We start from the raw sequence: 24,229 nt of genomic DNA, 5'->3' as shown, positions 1-24,229 counted from the left end.
TCTAGTTTCCACAGATTTCAAATAATCAGAAAGCTGATAGAACCAGATTTTTTTATAGTGTCACACTAAGATAAGTGATGTTCATAATTATGGCCCTGAGGCATGGCAAGCTCCTTAACTGCCTTCTAAATTATTGAAGATCAAATTATGTTCAGTTGCATTTTAGCACTAAGTGTATTTTAATTATATTCTCATTCTTGGAACATTAGTAACTCACATGGCTGAAATAGATGATCGAGGCAGCTTTGTGAATAAAACATTCTAGATAGGCTGAGATCTTTCGAATGTTCTCACAAACCACACTCTACAGACACTGTAGGTGAATGAATACAGTCGTGTATCAACAACTGGACAACAGGAATATTGCTATGCCACAGCATAGGATACGAGAGTCAGGAAACAGATGAAGGTCATGTATCAACAACTAAACTACAGGAATACTGCTATGCTATAGCATAGAATACAAGAGTCAGGAAACAATGAAGGTGACAAAGTTTGCACACCCGCTGAACAAGGGCCAATAATTCTGATGAGCTTCCTAGAAGCCAGGCAGAGACGGTAATGTGAGGAGTACTCTAAGGCACAGACACTCGAAAGACACACCTCACGAGAACCAACCACATCAGTGAGAAACTATTCTTGTGAATAAATTAATCAACAACAGCCTCACAAACAGTCCCAGAGAAAACAGTGATGGCTTGGGTGACAGAGACAGAAAGATGGCAAGTCCGAGGCCAGCCTGGGCTAAACAGCAAGACTCTGCTTTAAGAAGGTGGGGGGGGGGGGCCTTTGGGTTTTGTTTGTGGCTCCATGATGGAGCTCTTGCCTACTTGTCCGATATGTGCAACACTCTGGTTTGACCCCAAGCATGAGCAGGGGGGAGAGAGGGAGAAAGGAATGAGAAGAGACAGGGAAAAGACAGAAAACTATTTTTAGAATAGTATATGTATGTACATCAGTGTGTGAACATGTACATACTATGTATAAATGTGGTTGTGTATACATGTACAACTTGTGGGTATGTTGGTATGTACAGATGTGCACACTATGTATAGGTATGCATACATGTACACACCTTGGGTATATGTTAGTGTGAATAGATGTACATAATATGTGTATATATAGGTGTATATACATGTAAACTGTATAGTTGCACTACTTTATGTACATGAATACATGTATATATTCAGACATTCTATATATGTGTGTGTGCACATATAAGTGTGTATATATTTCCTTATACTTGTATCTCTAGCCCCTAACTCTTCTACAAGGGCGGAGTTTCAGATTTCTGACAACACTGAAAGAGGGTGGACAGACTTGTGGGGAGACAATGGGGACAGTAGGTAGTTAAGGATGATAAACGTCAAGCTACACGTCTCAGCCATGACTTGGCTCCCAGGAAGCTGCTGTTGTATAGGAATAGGAGCCTGGTGTTCATCTGCAAAGCAGTACTGACATATCAAAGAGAAGTCAGGCCAGCAGGGACACCATGCACCTTGTCTCAGCTACTGGCAAAGGCAGGGAGAAATGAATGCAAACCCTCTCTACTCTTAGACAATCCAGAGACCAGTCCCAGAGCCAAGGAATGGTGCCAATCACAGTGGGCTGGGTCTTCCCCCACAGACATACCCACAGGCCATGCAGATCTGGGACAGTCTCTCCTGGAGCCTGTCCTCTGTGTTTCAGGGTGTCAGCTGATAGCAAACACTAGCCACACAAGTTGGGTGATCACTGGAACCATTCAGAAGCTGTCCTCTGACCGTCACACACATGCTGTGTGTGATCACCGGAACCACTCAGAAGCTGTGCTCTGTCCTTCACACAGTGCTGTGTGTGATCACCGGAACCATTCAGAAGCTGTCCTCTGACCGTCACACAGTGCTGTGTGTGATCACCGGAACCATTCAGAAGCTGTCCTCTGACCGTCACACAGTGCTGTGTGTGATCACCGGAACCATTCAGAAGCTGTCCTCTGACCGTCACACAGTGCTGTGTGTGATCACCGGAACCATTCAGAAGCTGTCCTCTGACCGTCACACAGTGCTGTGTGTGATCACCGGAACCATTCAGAAGCTGTCCTCTGACCGTCACACAGTGCTGTGTGTGATCACCGGAACCATTCAGAAGCTGTCCTCTGACCGTCACACAGTGCTGTGTGTGATCACCGGAACCACTCAGAAGCTGTCCTCTGTCCTTCACACAGTGCTGTGTGTGATCACCGGAACCATTCAGAAGCTGTCCTCTGACCGTCACACAGTGCTGTGCGTGATCACCGGAACCATTCAGAAGCTGTCCTCTGTTCTTCACACGTGCTGTGCGTGATCACCGGAACCATTCAGAAGCTGTCCTCTGACCGTCACACAGTGCTGTGTGTGATCACCGGAACCATTCAGAAGCTGTCCTCTGTCCTTCACACAGTGCTGTGTGTGATCACCGGAACCATTCAGAAGCTGTGCTCTGACCGTCACACAGTGCTGTGTGTGATCACCGGAACCATTCAGAAGCTGTGCTCTGACCGTCACACACGTGCTGTGTGTGATCACCGGAACCATTCAGAAGCTGTCCTCTGACCGTCACACACGTGCTGTGGCACATGTGCCCCCATACTCACATATTATACATACATACAACAAAAATAAAAATAAGTTTAAAGGTATTATCTAACAGAACCTTTCCAAGCAGACAGAGCACAGATACTATGGTCTGAAAGTCCATAGGTCCCCAAAAGTCATACTGAAGTTCTAGCCCCTGAGCTGGCAGGAAAAAGGAAGGGGTTGACCATAAGACGAGTGGGGCTCCAGGAAGTGATTAGATCACAAAGACGGAGCCCTTATAAATGGGATTTTACTTAACAAATGGCTCTCAAAAGAGCCCTCTTGCCCCTACCCTCTGAGACCATGCAAGAAGGGCCCCCTGTGATCCAGAAATGGGCTGTCACAAGATACCGAATCTGTTCAAGCATGATCTTTCTGACCCCTGAAGCTCTGATAAATTGGTTTCTGCTGTTTCTATGCCAAACACTTTATGATTTTGATAAAAGTGCTCAAACAAAGCCAGCAAATAACACAGCAGTAACAATAAGCAGGAAGCCATTGTCCTAGTTTCATCTCTGTTGCCACCACAAACACCCTGATAGAAAGCTGCAGACGGAGGAAAGGGAGTTTCTGGCTTGGTTATAATTCATCACTGAGAAGTCAAGGCAGGAGTGAAAGCAGCCAGTCCCAGCAAATGCAGTCAGAAGCAGAGAGAAATGTGTGGCTCCCACATTGCTTGCTCTCTCAGCACCCAGCTGGCTTTCCCTACTCTTAGACAGTCCAGGGTCCAGCCATGGGACAGTGCCACTCACATCTAGGACAATCGAGACAACCCCCCACAGACATTTCCAAAAGCTAACCCAAAAGAGATAATCCCTCATTTTGACTCTCTTCCTACCACGTACTCCCAACTGTGGAAAGTTGACAATTAGAAGTAACCAGCACAGCGAGATGCTGTAAACAAACAAACATGGACATGTGCCTGCTAGCTCAGAGGTCGGCTGGCTTCCCAGGTGAAGTTAATTCCTGCTCCCAAGGCTACATGACCACTGCCTGGCCTTTGTAGGAAGCGCTTTTCCAGCCTCACTGTCCTTTCTCCCCAGCTATCCCTATCTCAGATCACTGGGTAACACTGAGAGATTGCCAGGAACAGAACTTATGCACACACACTAGGTACTATCCTACAACATGTGCTTAGTGTTAGCATTCAGGCCTCTGCACTGGCCTGCCCTTGAGGTCCTGACAGGATGGGTCCTCAGCTGCAGTCACTAAGAGCACTCCCTGTGCACACTTACTACGTTCCCCTTTAAAAGGACCCTGCCTCTTCCTCCTACACCTACTTCTCCTCTTCTCTCTCTCTCTCTCTCTCTCTCTCTCTCTCTCCTTCCCTCCCTCCCTGTCCCATTCCTTCCTCCCTCCCCCCACTTCGCCTCTCTATTCTCTTCTCTTCTGCTGCTCCCATCCCCACAGCATGGTATTCCTCTCTCCTTGCCCCTTTTATATTCCCCTTCCTCTAATTTAAAAAGAAAAAAAAACCTCATGTGAGCTCTGTCACACAGAGTCTTTCTCTCTTGTGCTGTTTTTTAGATTTCAACACTTAGAACCATCATGTTCTAAGCAAGCTGTTTTGTCTCCAATATGACCTCTACTGGAAGCCCTTTGTGCAGGGTAGAGAGGAGGATGAAGAGCAGCACTAGTCAGACAAGGAAGAAATGATAGCACTGGCTGTCAAACACACGCATGTATGTAAGTGTCGACTCTGAGAACGATGAAAATCTGCCAACGGGTTGATCCATTTGACTCTACTCCCAGAAAGGCATAAGCACATTGGCATTGCGCTGCTCGCAGTGACTGGGCATTCTCCAAGCTTAGGACTCCACGGCTGAGGCTTCACTGCCTTTCAGCCTTCCAGCTGTCTAGTAGATGGCAGGCAATAAGGACATAAAGCAGGTGATTGGAGAAAACAAAAGTGCAGCGATGTGGTGATCATCGAGAGAGAGAGAGAGAGAGAGAGAGAGAGAGAGAGAGAGAGAGGAAGAAGAAGAGGAGGAGGGGGGGAGGGAGGGAGGGAGGGAGGGAGGGAGGGAGGGAGACTGCCCAGGGTCTGCTGATAGATGAAAGAACAGGGATTAGACTGACCCCCGGTAGGCAGACAGATAGAGGGACCATGGCTAGATAATGAAGGTGGTGATACCCACACAGACAGACACACACCAATTTAAGAAAAAGAACCACCTGGTGAGAGTTAAGCAGAGGCCGGCAGAGGGTAAGAAGTCCTCAGAACTCAATTCAATCTCCTTCACTAAATAACCAGGGACTCTACCCAAAGCAGGGCAAAGCTGCAGGTGTGCCATGAGGGCGGGGCATGTTAAAGCACGTGCCGTGAGGGTGGAGCATGTTAAAGCACGTGCCGTGAGGGTGAAGCATGTTAAAGCACATGCCGTGAGGGTGGAGCATGTTAAAGCACATGCCGTGAGGGTGGAGCATGTTAAAGCATGTGCCGTGAGGGTGGAGCATGTTAAAGCATGTGCCGTGAGGGTGGAGCATGTTAAAGCATGTGCCGTGAGGGTGGAGCATGTTAAAGCATGTGCCGTGAGGGTGGAGCATGTTAAAGCATGTGCCGTGAGGGTGGAGCATGTTAAAGCATGTGCCGTGAGGGTGGAGCATGTTAAAGCACATGCCGTGAGGGTGGAGCATGTTAAAGCCTCATTAAGGGGAAGAGAAGCTTGTGAAAAGCATCTGTCACTGACCTAGGCACTCTGCACATAGTGACAGTTGGGTAGCTTGGTCCTCTTATGGGATTACTAACAGTGGGAACAGCGGCATCTCTGACTCTTTCACAGGCTTTTGGCACCCTACTCCTCATACTGGGTGGCCTTGCCCAGCTTTAATACATGAAGGTGCTTAGTCTTCCTGCAACTTGCTATGCCATGTTTTGTTGATGCTCATGGGAGATCTGCCCTTTCCTAAACAGAAACAGAGAAGTGGACTGGGGATGGGAACAGAGAGGAGATGAGACAGAGGGACTGGGAGGAGGGAGAGGGAACTGCAGCTGGAATGTAAACTAAATAAATAAAATTCCATTTTAAAAAAGAAAATTAAGGTATGTATGTCTGCCTTAAATGATAAATAAAAAACGTCAATGGAAAAATTAGAAATAAAGTTAACAGTATCCAAAAAAGATGAAAAAAGAAAAAGAGAGAAGAAAGAGAAAGGAAGGGAAGGAAGGAAGAGAAGGGAGGGAAGAAAAGGGAAGGGAATGGAGGGAAAGAAGGAAAGAATGAACGAAAAGAAAGAAAGAGAGAAAGAGAGAAAGGAAGGAAGGAAGGAAGGAAGGAAGGAAGGAAGGCACCAGTCGTTGCAGAGGGGCGGGTGACAGCACTGGAAGCAGAGCCTGCACATCCCATTAGGAACCCCAGGAGATGTTGTGTTCAGCTGCTCCTCCCTCAATGGAAGCAGGAAGACGGTGGGGAAATCAACCACAGACAATGCTGTGAGAAACGATTAGTTTCTAAAAAAAGAAAGAACATCTCACATGACTTGAAAGATGAAGTTCTTGGGTTAGCAGGAAGGAAAGAATATTCAGGAATTCTGGAAGCCTCTTCAACCAAGACTAGGGACAAATCTGAAAAGTTCAGGCTCGCGGCCAGGCTCTGACAGTGGACACAGAGGACAGCATGGCCAAACAAAGCCAGTGTCCCACTGCTCAGTCATCGTGGAAGTGGTGGAAGAGCAAAGGTATCAGCGAGTCAAAGCACCTTCTCCTACGGTTTTCCATGCCAGGGTTCAGAGAGGTCCAGTGCATGCTCCTGGTAGGGCAGGCTGTCCTCATCCACGTGACTACAAGTCACAAGAAAAGCCAGGAGCCAGCCTGAGGTAAATCTGGACTGTGACTGAAAGAGCCTAGAACTATGCCTCATCCAGGAGCATGGACCAGGCAGCTGTAGGGAACAAAGAGAAGGTGTCCCCTGCTGGCACAGCCTAATTCCCACAGAGGGCAGGGGGTAGGGAGCAATAGTGACAGTGGAACTCCCTAGCCTCACAGTGAAGCAGGGAGGGGATCCTAAGAAACCAGAGGTGGCCATCCTCCTGAGTGAATGGCCAGGCCACCTAGCCTACCAGAGAAGGGGGCACAAGGCAAAGGCACAACTGGATTGTTCTGTATATTGCAGGACTCAGGACTAGTTACCTCAGGAGTGACACTAGAACTCTCCCATAAAGTAATGAGACAAAGGGGGACACCCCCCACAGCATATGCCCCTCCCAAAAGAGGGGAGAATGGTGCAGACATGTGACTGCTTCCTGCATCTGTAGAGGAGGCATTGGAAATGGTAATCCCTGTGGTTGAGGACATGGCCCAGCTGCTGGAGCACTTGCTACATAAAGTTCTGGGTTTAAATCCCCATGGCAGCATCCAAGACCTTAGCTACACAGAGAGTGTGAGGATAGCCTGGGCTACAAGAGACCTCCTTGTCAAAGATGGAAGGGGGTGGGAAGAAAAAAGGGAGTAAGAGAAGGGGCTATCCACAAGTTATAGTTAAGAAAGAGCTGAAGTGGCAGGGCCTGTACACACACCCGGAGCCCTGATGTCGGATCTTCCCATGACCAATGTAGGAACAAACCACAATCACTCGCAACATGAACACAGGATGTTTCCAAAGGAGAAAGGCTATGAGCTTCAAGTCTGGAATCTGACCCACCTTATCATTGAGCACTTAGGTGGCTTTAAACACTCTCAAACTTACAATGTCTCAGTTCCCTCTATAAAAGAACTGTGCAGAGAGTATATACAACAAACTAGAGACATGAAGTACCCCAAAACACACCTGTAAACAAACAAGGGGTAAATGCAGCTAGCCAGAAAGGCTCACCCAGAAAGATGTGCGCAGCTCCTAAAGGAGCAGAAGCTGGCTGCTTTTGCTTTTCTTTTAAACTCACTCTAGCATGCCTCCAACGTGGATTAAACAAAAATTTCAATTTGGCCTTTCTGCACAGATACTGGGACAAAGTCATTAGCTGAGCTATATAATTCACTTGATGAATTTGCTCTGTAATAATCTGAGTCACTCCCAGCCCAACTCAGAACCCCGGTGCGCCCAGTGAAGTCTTCTGGTGGAAGACAACACAGACATTTCAGGGCCCTGGACGGTGACAGTTTTACAAAGACAAATGGATGAATGAACTAGGATGTGACGGGACCTCAGAACTAGGTCATTGGTCCATGGCTGTGCCCCTGGAAGCTTCCGGCAACCATTCTAAGCCTCGGTTTCCACCCCTGCCCACTGTACTAGGTGGGTCTGAAGATCAGATGGCAGGCTCAGAGTGACAAGTCTCAATGGGTTATTCTGGTGTACGGGACTTTAATACCAGCACTTGTGAAGCAGGGTCAAGTGGGCCTCTGTGAGTTCAAGGCCAGTCTGGTTTACACAGTGAGTTCCAGAACAGCCAGAGCTATGTAGTGAAATCTGTCTCAAAAAATTTAAAAGGTGGGGTGGGATAGGGATCCCGATCACTTTAGCTTAAATCATTCATCCATCCGTTCATTTATTTTGAGGTGAGTGGGTCTCTGGTGAACACTCCTGATGTTGCCCGTATGTCAAACACACACCTGGGATGGTCAACCAAACCTCTGATCTTTGTAAAACCAAAGCCACTGTGCTTTGTGTCAGTCTCGGCAGATGACAGGTTTCAGAGCCCTCAGATAAACAACAGAAGCTTTCACTATCAGAAGCTCAGCCCAAGTCTGGGACTCACAGATCAAGGGCCATTTCTGAAGTGACAGGCACCTGAGGCAACACTTTTCCAAGTCAACTCTTGTCAACTACTCAAGCCAAAATCTCCGCCTGCCCCTCAGGGCCCAGAGCAGGCACAAGCATTTGGCCCCACTGGCATACCTGACAAATGAAATCTCCCTAGGGTCAGAAGGGAACAGCTGGCTGGCCTAGAAGGGAATTTCTACCTAGCGGCAGAGAACAGCCAGGAAGTGGGAGGGGGACAAGGAACACTTTTGCCTGTGTAGGGCAGTAGTGAGGCAGAAAGAGGGGGAGAGGAGTCCCAACCTACCATTTTCAGGAAAAAGAAACATCAACCAGGGCTGAGAAGATGGCTCAGTCAGCAAAGTGCTTGCCTTAGAAGTAAGGGGACCCAAGTGTGATCCCAGAGCCTTTATACAACTTCCCAGCCAACCTAACAATATTGGTGATGTCCAGGCCAATGACAAACCCTGTCTCATAGAGGCAGATTCACATGGGCACACAAACACACATGCGCACACAAACACACATGCATTAAAAAGAAACATTAGCTGTCATACCTAAAACATAAAAGACTCCTGAAAAATGAACAGGGGAGGGGCAGTGGAGGACTGGATGTGTGCCAGGAACGATGACACAGCTATGAAAATGCTGTGATAAACAACTCTTCTGTATGCTGACGTTTAAAAAAAAACTAAAAATACAACAAACCTTGCAACTAATGAACTGAAGGTGTTGTACCTGTCTCACCCCTGAGTCTATCAGCCCATCAAACTTGTAACGGTCTTCCTGCAACCTGGACTGCCCCTCTCCACCCTGGCTGACAGGAAACACAAACCATCCCCCTCCATGGCAAGGTCTCAGACACTGACACTGCCCACTTCTCTGCATTCGGTGATCATATGATGCTACAATTTAGATGAAGCACACTCTGCTGGTAGAACAGGGGCCCAAAAGTCCGGGAGATTTATTCATCTGCCATAGACTCATTTGTCCATTCATTCATTCACCAAGAGCTAACGTCTGAGCTGACTGTCTCCGAAGCATCCACTCCCCCTAGCGGTACACCCCAATCCCTAGTCTGTGGCCTAGACCAGATGAAGAGCAGGAGGGAAGTCTCAACTGACTGCCAGTGTCAATGCAAAGCTTTGGCCAGGAATTAAAAGGCAAAGTCTTGTCTTTTCTGAATGTAACCCTGGAAGAAAACATTTGCTCAGGGGCATAACAAGCATCTGGGGATGAAGGGGAAAGCTACCCAAATTCAACCCAGACATAATAGAGGCAAGGATGAAGAGAAATAGCAGCCATCCCAAGAGTCAGCCAGCTATACCCAACACCATCCTTTGTTCTCGCTGAAGACAGTCAGGATAGGCTATGTTCTTCAACAGTACCCAATTTCTCCCTGGCCAAACACACAGAATTCCACTCCTGCTTTTACAATGGTCACAGTGGGTCAGTGGCAAATCAGCAAAGCTCCCTTCAAAGCGGCAACTTGGGGACCAGACAAGTGTCATCTTGTCACTGGGCTACACAGAATTCATAGCTCCCAGGGGTACCCTTTGAGGAAACAAGAACCAGGACACTCCCCAAATCTTTCAATCTCCAGCCTGGATGGCCCTCATCAGTTCTCCTTAGATCCCAGTGACCCGAACAAGTCACATGGTCCCAACTTAGGCACAAAGAACACTAGGAAATGCACTTCTCCATCTGTCCAGAAAGAAAAATGAGATAGGACTTAATAAATGAATGTACTGGCCGGGCAATGGTGGCGCACGCCTTTAATCCCAGCACTCGGGAGGCAGAGGCAGGCAGAACTCTGTGAGTTCGAGACCAGCCTGGTCTACAAGAGCTAGTTCCAGGACAGGCTCCAAAGCCACAGAGAAACCCTGTCTCGAAAAACCAAAAAAAAAAAAAAAAATTAATGTACTGTGTCTGCCACAGCCAGTTTGGATTCACCAAAAACATTGTTTAAATGATAGTTACCAGTCCAATGGCAGGGGTCCTGCTGCATGTCTGGCTATCACAGCATAATATGACAGCAAATGGGACAACCCCACAGCCATTCCCTGGTTTTACAGCAGAGAGAACTTGGGGAGAGAAAGAACAAAATGAGAACACAGTCAAGGCAAATAAAGAGAAGACACAAAGAATGCTACAGGACACCTGAGGATTGAACCCCATTTGCAGAAGAGTAGAGGAATGGCCAGAGATTTCCAAGATGACTTTAATTAAAAAAATGTTCACTAGCCCAGGCTAGCCTCAAGCTAATGCCCCTACCCCAGCCTCCCAGGTACTGGGATTATTGGCAGTCCCCACCACAGCCATCTTCAAATGAGATCTTAAAGGTGAAAAAGAAGTGAACAAGGAAAGATGAGGAGGGGAAGAAACGTGGAAAAAGAATAGGGGTGAAGTTAGAAAAGGTGTGCATCTGAGAAAATGACACAAGCTTTAAGGGAGGTGACAACCGTGCTGAAGAAGGCGGCAAGTGCCCCCGAGGGTTTACTAATACCACATCAGTGGCCTTCTGCCACCCTGCAGAGCCCTCGTCAGCACAGACTTTCATCACCCCACAGCACCCTACCCCCCCCCCCGCCCTCTCTGACATTCGCACAACTCCACACTCAAGCTGCAGGCATTTCAGGTCAGAGAAGGTCGACCGCTCCAGTATTCACAACAGCCCTGATCCTTCAGCAGGCAGAGCCAACACCAATGGACAGAACTGTATCTTCTGAACCTCTGAAAGCAAGGCCAGACAACCCCTGCTACAGGTCCAGAAGAGCTTCAGGAAGCCACTTTCTGCCTAAAAGTGAAAAAGCAAACAAGTGCCCAAAATAGTGGAGAGCTGAGGAGCTGAAACCAGCCACTATAATTACAAGTATTTTTATCTGTTGCCCAAAAAGGAGTATTGGCTCATCTTCCAAGTGTGTCTCTATGGAAGTTCATTTGTTCATTCTCAAATGCTCCAGACTCCTAGGCCAGAGACAGCCCCAGACATAAGCCTCCACATAGGCGAAGCCATCGGTACAGGAGATGGGATGTGCTATGAGAACAGTAGGTACCGCACCATCCTCTGCTAGGAAACACCGCTCTGTGAAGCTGGAACCCAGCCCAGCTGGTACAGAAGACAGCTCAGCAAAGCCCATGCTCTAGAGCAGGGGCAGGAGTGTGAGCTCTGGGAACTGGGCAGGTGGTTCATCCCTTCCTGGCCATAGTCTGTCTGTAGGGAGGCAGTGAGCATTAGAGAATCCAAACACTACATCAACACAAAGCCTAGAAACAGCATGGGCCTTCACTAGCTTCACTAGTGCAAAGCCTTTGTTCAACAACTGACACTGAATGTAACACACAGACACACACACACACACACACGCACACACACACACACACACACACACACACACACACTTCCGTAACTAATGCTCCAGAATCAATCACCCAGGCTAAACTAAAGGCTTCGAGGGAATGAGGAGTAGAGGCAGGGAAGGACAGATGAAGAAACATTCAGACTAAACCAAATGGAAGAGATGATCTACCCACTAACTCCATGTGTGGGCCTTATTTGGATTCTTATTCAAATGTTACTTTGAACTGGAAATATGAACACTCACTAAGTATTTGACAAGATTAAGGAACTACTGTTAACTATGAAATCACAAATTTTTTCTCTTCTTTCCTTTGAAACAAGAATATTTTATTGCAAATAAACCCACATGTTTACGAAATTTTAAAAAATGTTTACAAGACTGCTGAGAGCCTAGGAAGATGGCTAAGTCAGAAACACACTTGCCATGCCAGCACGAAGACTGGGTTCTTTCCCTGGCAGCCAGATAAGAAGCCAAGCATGGTGGTATACAGTTGTAACCCCAGTGCTGGGGAGGTGGAGCTTGTTGGGCAGCCAGGCTCAGTGAGAGAACCTCCCTCAAAATAAAACAGAGAAATGTAGAGAAAGACAACTGATGTTGACCTCTGGCCTATATATGTATACATACACATGTGTGTACACACAGACACACAGAGTACCATATGGAACACAGCTGCTTTCTCCATCTTCAAGTAACTTCCCTGAGGAACTAGTGGTCACATGGCCTTGTGTCCCAATGTCTCCAAGGAAGGGGTAAGTAGGCTGCTGACTGACAAGCCAGTCCATTCTGTGTAGGCGTGGCTAGTTACATGCAATAACTGTCAACGGGTTTTCTAAATCTCAGGGTCTTTTTAATTTACTATATGAGTGTTGTTAGTCCCTGAATTTTGCTCACAGGTGAAATAAATGATGTGCTAATGACATTTCTTTCAATCATGATGCCAGGATTACCGTTAATGGTAAAGTCAGCTTAGGTATCCAGCTGGAACCAGGAACACACACATCCAAGAGCACCACACACTGCAAAGAAATGGGCATGTGGCCATGTCAGGGCAGCAGCAGGTGGCAATTGAAGTTCAAGGTGTCAGCCCACAAGGAGGAAATTCTCTGATGGCTCAGTCTTAGGCGGGCAAGGCCCCAAGACCACAGACCCCAGAATGTCTTTTGCTTGGGCTGTGTCTTAGCATGTTTGCCGCTGCTGTCCTTCTCTGGTATCTGCATCATGTGAATGGGTGTGGGGAGTTCCCCACTGCCTGTAATGAAGTGTGTTTATCTCATGGAAACATCCTGTTCTACTGGGTATTTTATCTGTGGATTATTATGAACATAATTCCTTCCTAAACTGTACTGTCTGATTGATAATAATAATGTTAGTTTAAATAGAGTTTTGATGATAAAAATATAAACAAGGAGGTGTCACACAGCTAGAACCCATAAGTTTCTATTGAGAAGCCGCATAGACTGTGGCTTAGGTTAATGATTAAGAAAAACAGCTGAGTCCCAGTAGCCCAGATAGTTTAAATTCCTTTAATCTTAATGTTGGGAGATGAGTTTCAGAGTGCATTAGAGCTGAAACTAAGCTTCGAAAATAACAAAGTTAGACTAAGGTGTTTTTATTAAATAGCTTTGAGGTGAAAAACCCAAGAAGTCAATACAAAGTTTTAGAAAGACACAGAGTGAGGAACCCGTTAAGGTCAGGAAACAAGAACAAAGCAGCCCAATTGTCATTGGCTGATGCGCCTTTCTTGCTAGGATTGGTCAGTGACCAAATGTGATGATTAATTCCTTGTACCCATGTCTGCCCTCAATCTCCTGATAGAAGAAACTATTGATGAGTGGGTATGTACCCTACAGATTTAAAGTAGAGCTGATTGATTCCTTTTCATAAATAAAAGCTTAGGTTTGTGATTCCTTATAAGATTATCTTGTAATCTTATAACTGCAAAACTCAGCCTGCGAGTAAAAGACCTGGCTGAGAAGAATAGCTTGTCTGCCCACACAGTTAATCTACAACAAGTTGCTTGGGTATAAATATATGTAAGTTCTGAAATAATTTGTTTTTCACCTAGAATATGTAAAATGTTTAATCATGTGAGGGAGATGGAAAACATGCTGTTTTACCATTTGTTTTGTATTCATTGTAATCATTCACCTGAAAAACAGAATGTAACCACATTATAATTCCTATTTTGCTTGAAAAAACTTGGTTGGAGTATATAAGCTGTAGAAAAAAAGGTATACAGTAGAAAGAACACGGAAAGGACATAGAAGAATAAAGAAAAGAACCATCAAGAGAATGTAGGTGTCTTTTTCCGTGACCCCCTCAGATAGAAGAGTCTTAGTACACACTGACTCTGTGGATTTCCCTTTGAGTGCTGTGCTGCTTTGAGGCTGGCCCCCAGGCAGGGATAAATATCACTTTAGTAAACTGAGAAAGCTCCCCAAACAGCCGGGACCTCAGGCACATGAAGCCGACATTTGCTGGCATCGTTTCACAAGTCGGCACTGACAGGTTCTGATACTTCCCAAGTAGCCACTGGTCACTGTCATACAAGAGATTCAGCGCGAAGACTCAGGAGAAAGAACCCCCAAGCTGATATTAACATTACCCTGATGCCCCAAACGAAAAGCATGATGGGAAGATTTTGTTGTCTATTTTCAAGTCATGTGATGCCTAGTGTGTGAGACCCAGTTCCCACGTTACATAAAAGGGGAAGAGTTTGCACATGCAACAGTACAAGACATACAAGAGGTGCCAAAAACTGAGGTGTGAGTTCCCAATCAAGCAGACCCAGTCAGCAAGCACAAGAAAGGAGCTGAGCACGGATGCAGAGAGCAGAAAGGCCACAAAAGGACGTGGCATCTACTGATCTTATGCATAAGGGACGTCTCTTATAACTGGGGCACTGGTGACAGATGAGAAATAGATTCTGTTGGAGCAGAAGGGATGGACTGGGTTGTGTTGTGGTGGTGGTGACTTTTGGTTCGTGCATGTGTGTACATGTGTTCCTATGGCTACATTGTGAGTGCAGGTGTACATCCACATGTGTGCACATGTATGTGAGGCCAGAGGTCAATCTTGGGGATCATTTCTCCAGGAGCCAACTACCTTGCTTTTTGAGAACTCTCTCACTGGTCTCTCACTGGCCTGGTTAAATTAGGGTGGCTGGCCAAGGTTCTTCTTGTCTCACTCGCCAATACATATTACCATGCATATTTTTGTTGCTTTAATCTGGGTTCTGGGGTTGAACTCAGGCCCTCATTACTGGTATAGCAAATACTTTAGCAACTGTGCTATCTCCTCAACCTTCTGTTGGATTTTTTTTTTAAGACAGAGTCTCACTATATAACCCAGGCTGGCCTCAGACTCATGATCCACCTGCCTCAGCCTCCCAGGTGCTGGGGTCACAAATGTGTAACACCACAGCTAGATGAGACAAAGACTCTAAATCTAAGAAACAAGAGAATTCGTTATCAGCAATGAGGAAAGTGGGAGAGAGGAAAGTGGCTCAAATGAGGAGCTACAACCAGAGAACACGGGCAGCTCAGGAGTATCAATGCATCTCCAGGGATTAAGATGAGCTGGGGAGAGGTTGAGAGCACTTCCAGAGGTCCTGAGTTCAGCTACCAGCAACCACATAGTGGATCACAGCCATCTATGATGAGATCTGGTGCCCTCTTCTGGTATGCAGGAATACATGCTGGCAGAACACTGTATACATAATACATACACACATATATACATATATACATACATACATACATACATACATACATACAAGATGAGCTGGAGAGTCAATATTACTGCTGCTGACCGCTAAACTGGAAGCTACACTTCTGCACAACTCAGAATTCATGAAGCAAGAGAGGGCAGAGCACTTGTAACTCCACCAAGGCAGAGGCCACAATGCCAGGGACAGATACAAGGAAGAGGTTCTGTTGGCCCCCCCAGAGTAGCATTCAAGGAGGGCAACTGGTTGTATTCCACTGAGTTTAGAGAGACTCAACAAAAAGTGGAAAACTGGAACTCCTCTGACATGTGGTGTCAAGTGTCCTCTAAGCCACCAGATTCCAAAAGCCAATGGCAAAAAGAAGAATGATTAAAGTCCAAACACTACCCACATCTTACATTTCCTGGAGGCCAATGCCAGACTGGACGAATTAATTCTCAGATTAGGGGACCACAGGAATTACACTTGAAAGAGGGGAAGAAGAGCTTAGATGTATCTTGGATGTATCCAACATCTTTGAACTTCAAAACCTCTGGTGAGAACAAATCTGACATTTCAGATCTTCAAGAGAGAGGGGAAGGTTTACAAAGAAAATTCTGAGCATCATCACTGGGGTCCCAAAGAAGGAGGGAGGAGCTATGTAAAACAGCTGTGGTGAGCTGCCAGCCTCTGCTGAGCTGCCTTCAAAGACTTGCTCCAGACAGTTCATGACTCTGCCTCTGCCCTGCAGCTTCCCCAGGATCACAAGGCTGGTCCTCACAGACATCTGTAAAAACTCTGCTGGTCTTGGAGTAATGAATGACCTGTTCTCTCTTTACAGGTAAGCCACTTTGCAGAGAAAACAATGGGAGAATTCAATCTAGAGAAGTAAAGGCCATTGAAAGATTATCTAGGCCTCAGTCCCATCTTTAACAACCACCAGCTCTATCAGAGGCACAGGGGCAGAGAAGTTTATGGGGGAGAAGACAGGATTAAGAGAAGCACAGTCTGGGTGCTGGCAAGTGTGCTAGCGCCTGCTGCTCTGGGTCCTCCCCAGACTAAGCTCAGCATCCCTTGATCCTGAGCAATGCCTGCTGCTCTGGGTCCTCCCCAGACTAAGCTCAGCATCCCCTGATCCTGAGCAATGCCTGCTGCCCTGGGTCCTCCAGCCCTACCTCCTCTGTGGGCTCGTGTTTCCTCCCAGAAGCCTTTTTCCTTTTTTTACTATTTGTCATGCTAGGAATTGAATCTGGGGCCTCGATCACACCAGACAAGTACTCTCCCCTGAAAACATCTAACACTTATCATCAGAATCCGTATTTAGGACTTCTCCCCTGAAAACATCTAACACTTATCATCAGAATCCGTATTTAGGACTTCTCTGTCACTCTAATCTGGGCTCCAGGACCCACACTCAATATCCTACCAGTACTTTACAAGGTACCTGAGTCTACTCATTAGATGTTGTGGGGAGCTGCATCTACAGAACACTAAATGTATGCCGAAGCTGCGGTCAGCTACAAATATATGTCTAGAAAGGCTCTGTCCACATTAACCCTTATGAACGCCCAGCCTGGTCCACTCCAGGTCACCACAGAGGCATATAATAACATGGAATGTGTGAGAGACATATTGATGCCCTCTTCTGGAGCAATGCCCTTCTCTTCCTCCTCCAAAACAGGAAAAATACACCTTGCAGGTTAAGGGTTCTGTCTGTGGTTAAGACAGTTATCAGTTCCTGTTTGTCCTACATTAAATACTTACAAGCTAAATATATCTCCTTACCCTTGCTCCTTCCCTGTCATTATATCTTTCTAACAATGTATAACAATGACTCTTTTGTCCCTGTAACACCTTATCTCTCCTATTGCCGGGTTCTCTGGCAGAAAGGGGGATGGGCAGAGTCAGACTCTCCCTGGGGCTGAGCAGGATGGTGAGCCCATAGAACCACCCAGCCCTCCCCCAGCGACCTGGAGAAACACATCCACTGAGTCAGGAGTCTGTCAAAGCAGGAACTCCTTTAATGGTATCCAGCAGGAGCTTATATAGAGTTGTGATGGAGGTGGAGAAGCATGGGATGGGTTGAGGCAGAGTAAGGAACAGGGTCAATAATATTCTGCCACGGCAGTGGTGGCTTAGCAGAGCCAGGCCTAGGCTGGGTAGCCAGAGATGGGTCTCCAAATTCAAGTTAGGCTCAGGAAGTTATACTGGGCCTCATGCCCAGGCTTCATGAGGCCCAACATCCTATGAAAAAGACCTCAAGAGTCTAGCAAAGGCTGCTTTCTTAAATCCTGACTTAGGGTGAGACAGCTAGCTGGAGAGTCCCATGTGTACCCCAAAATATAGCCTGCTTTAACTGAACAACTAAACTGTGCTTTTCTCCTCACATTTAACACAGCATCTCTAAACACCTGCACTGCATGGATGCTGTTGCGGCTGTGGCCTCTCCTATAGCATGTCCACCCCTCTACTCCCCACTCAGTTCTCTAGAATACTACCAGTGACTGTCCCTTCTGTCACATGAACCCTTTCTTTTCCTCAGTGAACTCAGCATCCCAGGGCACATGAAGAGCATACGTGTTTGTGATAAGATGCTCTCTTCTCTCTTGCTGAAAAATCTAGCAAATCGACTAACTTTGCTACTTTCAGTAGCCAGAAAGCACTGAGTCTTCCTCAAGCAACTCTTTGGAAGCCATAAGTCATGGGCATGAAGCCTGCCCACTGCATGGAACCATAGGACACACTGGAGAGTCAGCTGCTCGTCACATGTTTTCCCCTGGCAGGTCATCCTCCAACTGTCACAGCCCTTCTTTTCTTCTCTATCAGGTTCTGATGATGAAATACCCCACCCCTTCACTCTATAGCCCCCACCCCTTCCTCTATAGCCCCCACCCCTTCACTCTACAGCCCCCACCTCACCCCACCCCTTCACTCTATAGCCCCACCCCACCCCTTCACTCTATAGCCCCACCCCTTCACTCTATAGCCCCACCCCACCCCTTCACTCTATAGCCCCACCCCTTCACTCTATAGCCCCACCCCACCCCTTCACTCTATAGCCCCACCCCACCCCTTCACTCTATAGCCTCCACCCCACCCCACCCCTCCACTCTATAGCCCCGCCCCACCCTCCACTCTATAGCCCCGCCCACCTCTCCACTCTATAGCCCCACCCCACCTCTCTACTCTATAGCCCCGCCCCACCCTCCACTCTATAGCCCCGCCCCATCCCTCCACTCTATAGCCCCGCCCCACCCTCCACTCTATAGCCCCGCCCACCTCTCCACTCTATAGCCCCACCCCACCTCTCTACTCTATAGCCCCGCCCCACCCTCCACTCTATAGCCCCGCCCCACCCTTCACTCTATAGCCCCACCCCACCTTCACTCTATAGCCCTTTTTCCCCTGGCTTATGGATTCTTTATTCATTGACTAAATGGACACAGCCCTGTCCTGGGGGAATTTAAAAATACGTTTACTCAAAGCTTGCTTATCATTTATTTGTCAATACAAAGTTCTTGACTTAGGCAGGACAAAGCTTCTGTCTTTAGGAATTTGGTATCTACTAGAAGACACCTGTGATGGCTATTGTTGGTTTTCAACTTAACAACACCTGGAATTAACCAAGACCCAAGTGACTAGGTACATCTGATGTGGGATTTCCCTCTGTATGCTGTGATTACCATTAATGAATAAAAAAAAAAAACTGCCTTGGCCTGCTGATAGGGCAGAACTTAGGAGGAGGGGGAAACTAAATGACATGCTGGGACAAAGAAGGCAGAGTTAGTAGCCCGCTGGACACTGACACCAGAACTTTACCCAATAAGCCACAGCCTTGTGGTAATATACAGATTACTAGAAATGGGTTAAATTAAGATATAAGAGTTAACCAATAAGAAAACTAGAGCTAATGAGCCAAGCAGTAATTTAAATAATATAGTTTCTGTGTGATTATTTAGGGTCTGAGCTACCAAGCTGCCAGGAACCAACAAGTAGCCCTCCTCCAACATACATCAGAGGGATTTTTCTTAATTAAATCATTTGAAATGGGAAGACCCACCTTTAATCCAGATCTTTTGAGGTGGAAAGACCCACCTTGAATCTGGGCCACACCTCTGCTGGCAGCCTACATAAAGGACACAGAAGAAGGAAGATCGCTCTCTTTGCCTGCTCCTCGCTCTCACTGGCAAGTCCATTCCTTCCCTGGCATTAGAGCATGCTTCTTCAGCATTCCAGTGTCTGCTGAAGACCAGCCGAGACATCCAGCCTCATGGCCTGAGCAACTATTGGATGGTTGGACTTTCCATTGGTAGACAGGCTTTGTTGGACTAGCTGGACTACAGCCTGTAAGCCACTCTAGTAAGTCTCAGACAGACAGACAGACTGATGCTAGATTCATTCTATCAGGTCTGTTCCTCTAGAGAACGCTGACCTGCAGGCGGGAACTGTTTCTCACTCCACCACAGCTCTGGGGACCTAGTATTCAGGCACTGTCACCTCCCAACACTGTCTCATGGCCCACTGAGAAGAGCAATTGAACAGAGCTCTCCTGGCCCTGGTTTCTGACTCTTTCTTACCAGTCCATCCTGTCAACCGCAGCTGACCTTCCCCTAACCTCATGGAGTTAGAACTCAAGTTATCTGTTCCATCACTGCTCTCCTCCTGCTTAGGAACCAAATTTAAAAAGCATAGTGAAAGTGGTGACCTGGAGCCTGAGGGTGGCTCAGTGGTGGAGCCATGCTGTGGTATGTGTACCTAGCCCCCTCCCCTGCACACACAAATAAACATAAAAAATAAACTCTTGATAAATGTAACACATGCAGAGACACATACACACAATGACTCTTGATAAATGTTACACACACAAGCACAAGCACATGCACACATGTACAAAAAATTCAAAGACTCTTGATGTTATTATTACCTAGGTGACTTGTAAGATGAATATTCTAATATTAAACCATCATTAGATGCTAACTTTGTAGGCAAGGATTGACCCTAGAGCCTGGCATATACTATTACACACTCTACCACAGAGCTATACCCCGACTTTTATAACTGTGAAATAGGGTTTCACTAAGTTGCCCAGACTGAATTTAGATTTGTGACCCTCCTGGATTACAGGTATGTGCTTCCGTGAGCACTGTTCCATCAAGATGTGACTGGACTCAACCAGAAATCTTCCCTAGACTGCATCTGAACATGTGTGCCTATGTGGCACATGGGCATGCTTCCCTCTGTATATTACCTTTTGTCGGGCTTCCCTCAGGGGAGCACACACTTGAACCAAGAGGTAAGAGCAACCTCTTCAAAACAATGGCTAGCAAAGGTTCTCTGTGGAGTCCTCGGTCCCTGGCCATTGCCAAAGCCTCTCTTCTTTACTACACTTACATCTCCCATCAGCTGTGCTCGGTCCCTTCTGGCAGTCAGCTCATCCTGCACTAAATATGCACAGCATCTGACAATCGCCTACATTTACAAGAATGAGGTTGGACATGGATTCGTTCTTCTCTAAATCTTGCACATCTGAGGTTAGAGTCTTTTCATGTGTGTGTATACATACATGTGTGCAGATTTTGAGTTCATGTGTGTGGAAGCCAGAGGACAACCTTGGATGATATCTCTAGAAATCACATATACCTCATTAGACAGGTTCTCTCCTTGGCCTGGAGCTTATCTGGTCCTCTTGTTCCTGCCTCTATAGTACCGGACTATAAGAGTGAGTCACCATGTCTCTTTTACCATGAGTTTCAGGCTGCAGCCCCAAGTCTTCGGGCTCCCACAGAAATGCTCTCTGACTGGACCTTCTCTAGTGTTATACACTCACACTTTGACTCCTATTTTCTTGCCACAGGAGCCAAGTGTTTCTAGCTAAGTAATGCTCTTCAGAGAACCCACTTTCCCTTCCTCATCCAGTGCTCTGAGTTTATCTTTTTGTGTTTCGTCTTTCTGGATCTTGCACTGGCTAGTTGCCGTGGCAGGCAGCTCTCACTTCAGTCAAGACAGAGCAGCCAGCATTAGGGATAACCACAGAATCAGGAATTGGGTCGTGGGACCCAACTGGGTCAGCCTTACCTCAATAAGCTTCCTCTCATAGGAGCTTGCTAGTTCCTCAGCAACTTCCCCAGGCTTCTGTTCAGGGACTGTAACTTCTCCATCAACATTCCAAAGACTGGGTACAACTTTAAGAAAAGAAACACACTCAGGTAAGTGTCTTAACATGAATCAAGAATTACTCTCCCTTCATTTTAATGCATGTATTTAATTCATTTAATATTTATGCACATGTATATGCAAGGCTACATTTCTCCAGTGAGAAAGCTCTTGATAAGGGAAAACAATACAATTAGTAATTACTTCATCACTACAACACCCTTTCAGTAGAACAAAGCAAGGGAGAATAAACAGTCTTCTGAAGGTATAAGGGTTAATGGGTTCTGCACGAGAGTTTGGAGAGTGGCCTCATCACCCTGGAAGCCTTGGAGGAAAGTATAAACATCTCAGCAGGGCACAAGCTCATGCACACATCTTTCATATTGGCCAAACTTGTTCTGGGAGGTGGTACCTGCTTACAGTTTGCTATGGAATAGTACTGGTACGAGGTCCCAGACTGTGGTGGTTTGAATGAGAACAGCCTCCATAAGCTCCTATGTTTGAACACTTGGTCCCCTGTTGCTGGGACTGTTTGGGAAGGATTAAAAGGTATGGCCTATTTCAGGAGGTATGTCACTGAGGACCAATTTGAGTTCTCAGAAAACTCAAGTCATTCCCAGTGTTCTCTGGCTGCTGATTGCAGATCCAGGTGTGAGTTTTCAGCTGCTCCTGTGTCATGCCTCTGCTCTGCCATCATGGACTCTAGCACTCTGTCTAAGATGCTTTAGTCAGGGTGTTTGAGGATAGCAATAGAAAAGCAACTAATGCAGAAGTAGAACCAAGAGCCATATGTAAAGACTCCTTAGAACAGTGATTCTCAATCTTCCTAATGTGACCCTTGAACACATATCCTCATGGTGTGATGATCACAAATCATAAAATTATTTTTATTGCTACTTCATAACTGTAATTTTGCTACTGCTATGACTCATATGCAGGATATCTGATATGTAACCTCTGCGAAAGGGGCCATGACCCACAGGTTGAGAACCATTGCCTTTGAAGGACATCCAACAGCCTTGGGAAAGCCTGTGAAACCAGTGCATCAAATCACTGCAAGACCATGCTATGGGAAACTGACCCCCCAGGTCATGACGCACAAGGCATGGTCACCCATTAGTGCCTGTTTTGTATTAAAGACCAAATAATTAAAAACTCAGAATGAGCCAGGAAGCTCCAAAGCTACTAAGAGAACAAAGCCAAGATAGGAGCCTGGAAAAGGAAAAGCCCAGTGACATGCTTTACAAACATGGGCCAGGTTCTGTTTCCAGCAGGTGCTAGGAATACAAGTCCTGAATGCCTACTAACCATATGGGATTATACGAGGGCAAAAGAAAGGCCTGAGGCAGCCCCAGTGACAGGAAGGGGCCTCCAGAACTGTAGTGCAAGCACTGGGACCTTGAAAGCTGCATGCGACCATGGCTGAGTTTCAGGCAGTCCAGTAACCAGGTGGCCATCAGCCATACTGGGCAGCCTACAGGAGAAGCATGGCCTCTGGTGACAGTGAAACACCCAGGGCTCTGAAACGCTGAGCTGACTCTAACCTCCAGTGACACCGGTCTGACACTCAAGATACTTAAAGAAAACTTAGACTCCAGTAAAAGATGATCCAAGTAGCATGTTAAATTCATTCCCTTTAAAATCTCATTAAAGTATAAATTGGTTTTGCTCTAGAAAAAAGGGAAAGGTGTGGAGGAAATGAAACAACAAGATGCATGGAAGCTGAGAATCAGACAGGCAGAAAAGAAAGAGAATTTCAGCCCTGGACACAGGGCTGACTGTTCAAGCTGACTTGAACAGAATGACTCAAGAAAGACTGTACACTGTGATACACACACCAGCCTGGGAGGCAAACAGGGATGGAAGATACCAAGGGCAAGACGTCCTGTGAGAAGTTGCAGTCAGAAGACTGGTCTGCTCTGAGAAGAAGGTATCAGTACATCTGGGCTGAGTTGAAAGTTAGGATGCATTACTGAAAACAGGGAGGTAAAGCTAATCCACAAGAGATTGTGAGATGTCCCAGTCTCCTCTCCTAACCCTACTTGCTCCCTGAATAGCAGGGACCCATCATGTATCTCCCAAGCAAGGTGACAGGAATTGGGTCCTCCTAGGAATCCAAGGAGCTCAACCTGAGGAGACTCTGGTGGAATTGTCACCAGGAACAACACAGTCAAGTAGACCTGTGGTGGTTGCAGTAGTGGTAGCAATGGTGGTGGTAGCAGTGGTGGTGGATGCAGTTACAATGGAGGTGGTGGAGGTGGTGAAGGAGGTGGAGGTGGTAGAGATGGTGGTGGAGGTGATGGTGGAGATGGTGGTGGTGGAGGTGGTGAAGGAGGTGCTGGTGGAGGTGGTGCTGGTGGAGGTGGTGCTGGTGGAGGTGGTGCTGGTGGAGGTGGTGCTGGTGGAGGTGGTGCTGGTGATAGAAGTGGAGGTGGTGGTGGTGGTAGAGGTGATGCTGGTGGTGGTAGTGGTGGTGAAGAAGGTGGTAGAGGAGGTGGTGGTGGAGGAGGTGATGGAGAAGGTGGTGGTAGATGTGGAGGTGCTGGTGGAAGTATTTGAAACCCCTGGCTGCTTCCTGTGGACTTAAGCCAAACACCACCATGGAACCGTGCTGTGGACAGACTGGCACTTTAAGATTTGTCTCATTTGGTCAGAAAATGCTGCAGATGCACAAAAAGCTAGGTCCAAACCAAGAAAACCTCTAAACAGACACAG

At 46.8% G+C, this 24,229-nt stretch overlaps 1 protein-coding gene across 1 annotated transcript in view; it reads right to left on the bottom strand.

Moving 5' to 3' along the window:
• Snx29 (sorting nexin 29) overlaps window positions 1-24,229 on the bottom strand; it is a 412,124-nt gene that overhangs the window by 160,850 nt on the left and 227,045 nt on the right. The window contains exon 15 of the mRNA XM_041676439.1: window positions 21,437-21,543. Within this exon, the coding sequence (XP_041532373.1) occupies window positions 21,437-21,543 (107 nt within the window). The remainder of the gene's footprint in view (window positions 1-21,436; window positions 21,544-24,229) is intronic.

This window comes from Microtus oregoni, unplaced genomic scaffold (assembly GCF_018167655.1).
Source record: "Microtus oregoni isolate MIOR12 unplaced genomic scaffold, Mior012 000027F_ref0000203, whole genome shotgun sequence".
In the NCBI taxonomy this organism is placed as follows: Eukaryota; Metazoa; Chordata; class Mammalia; order Rodentia; family Cricetidae; genus Microtus; species Microtus oregoni.
Note: the sequence above shows the minus strand (reverse complement) of the source record. Positions and strands in the feature narration are given on the sequence as shown.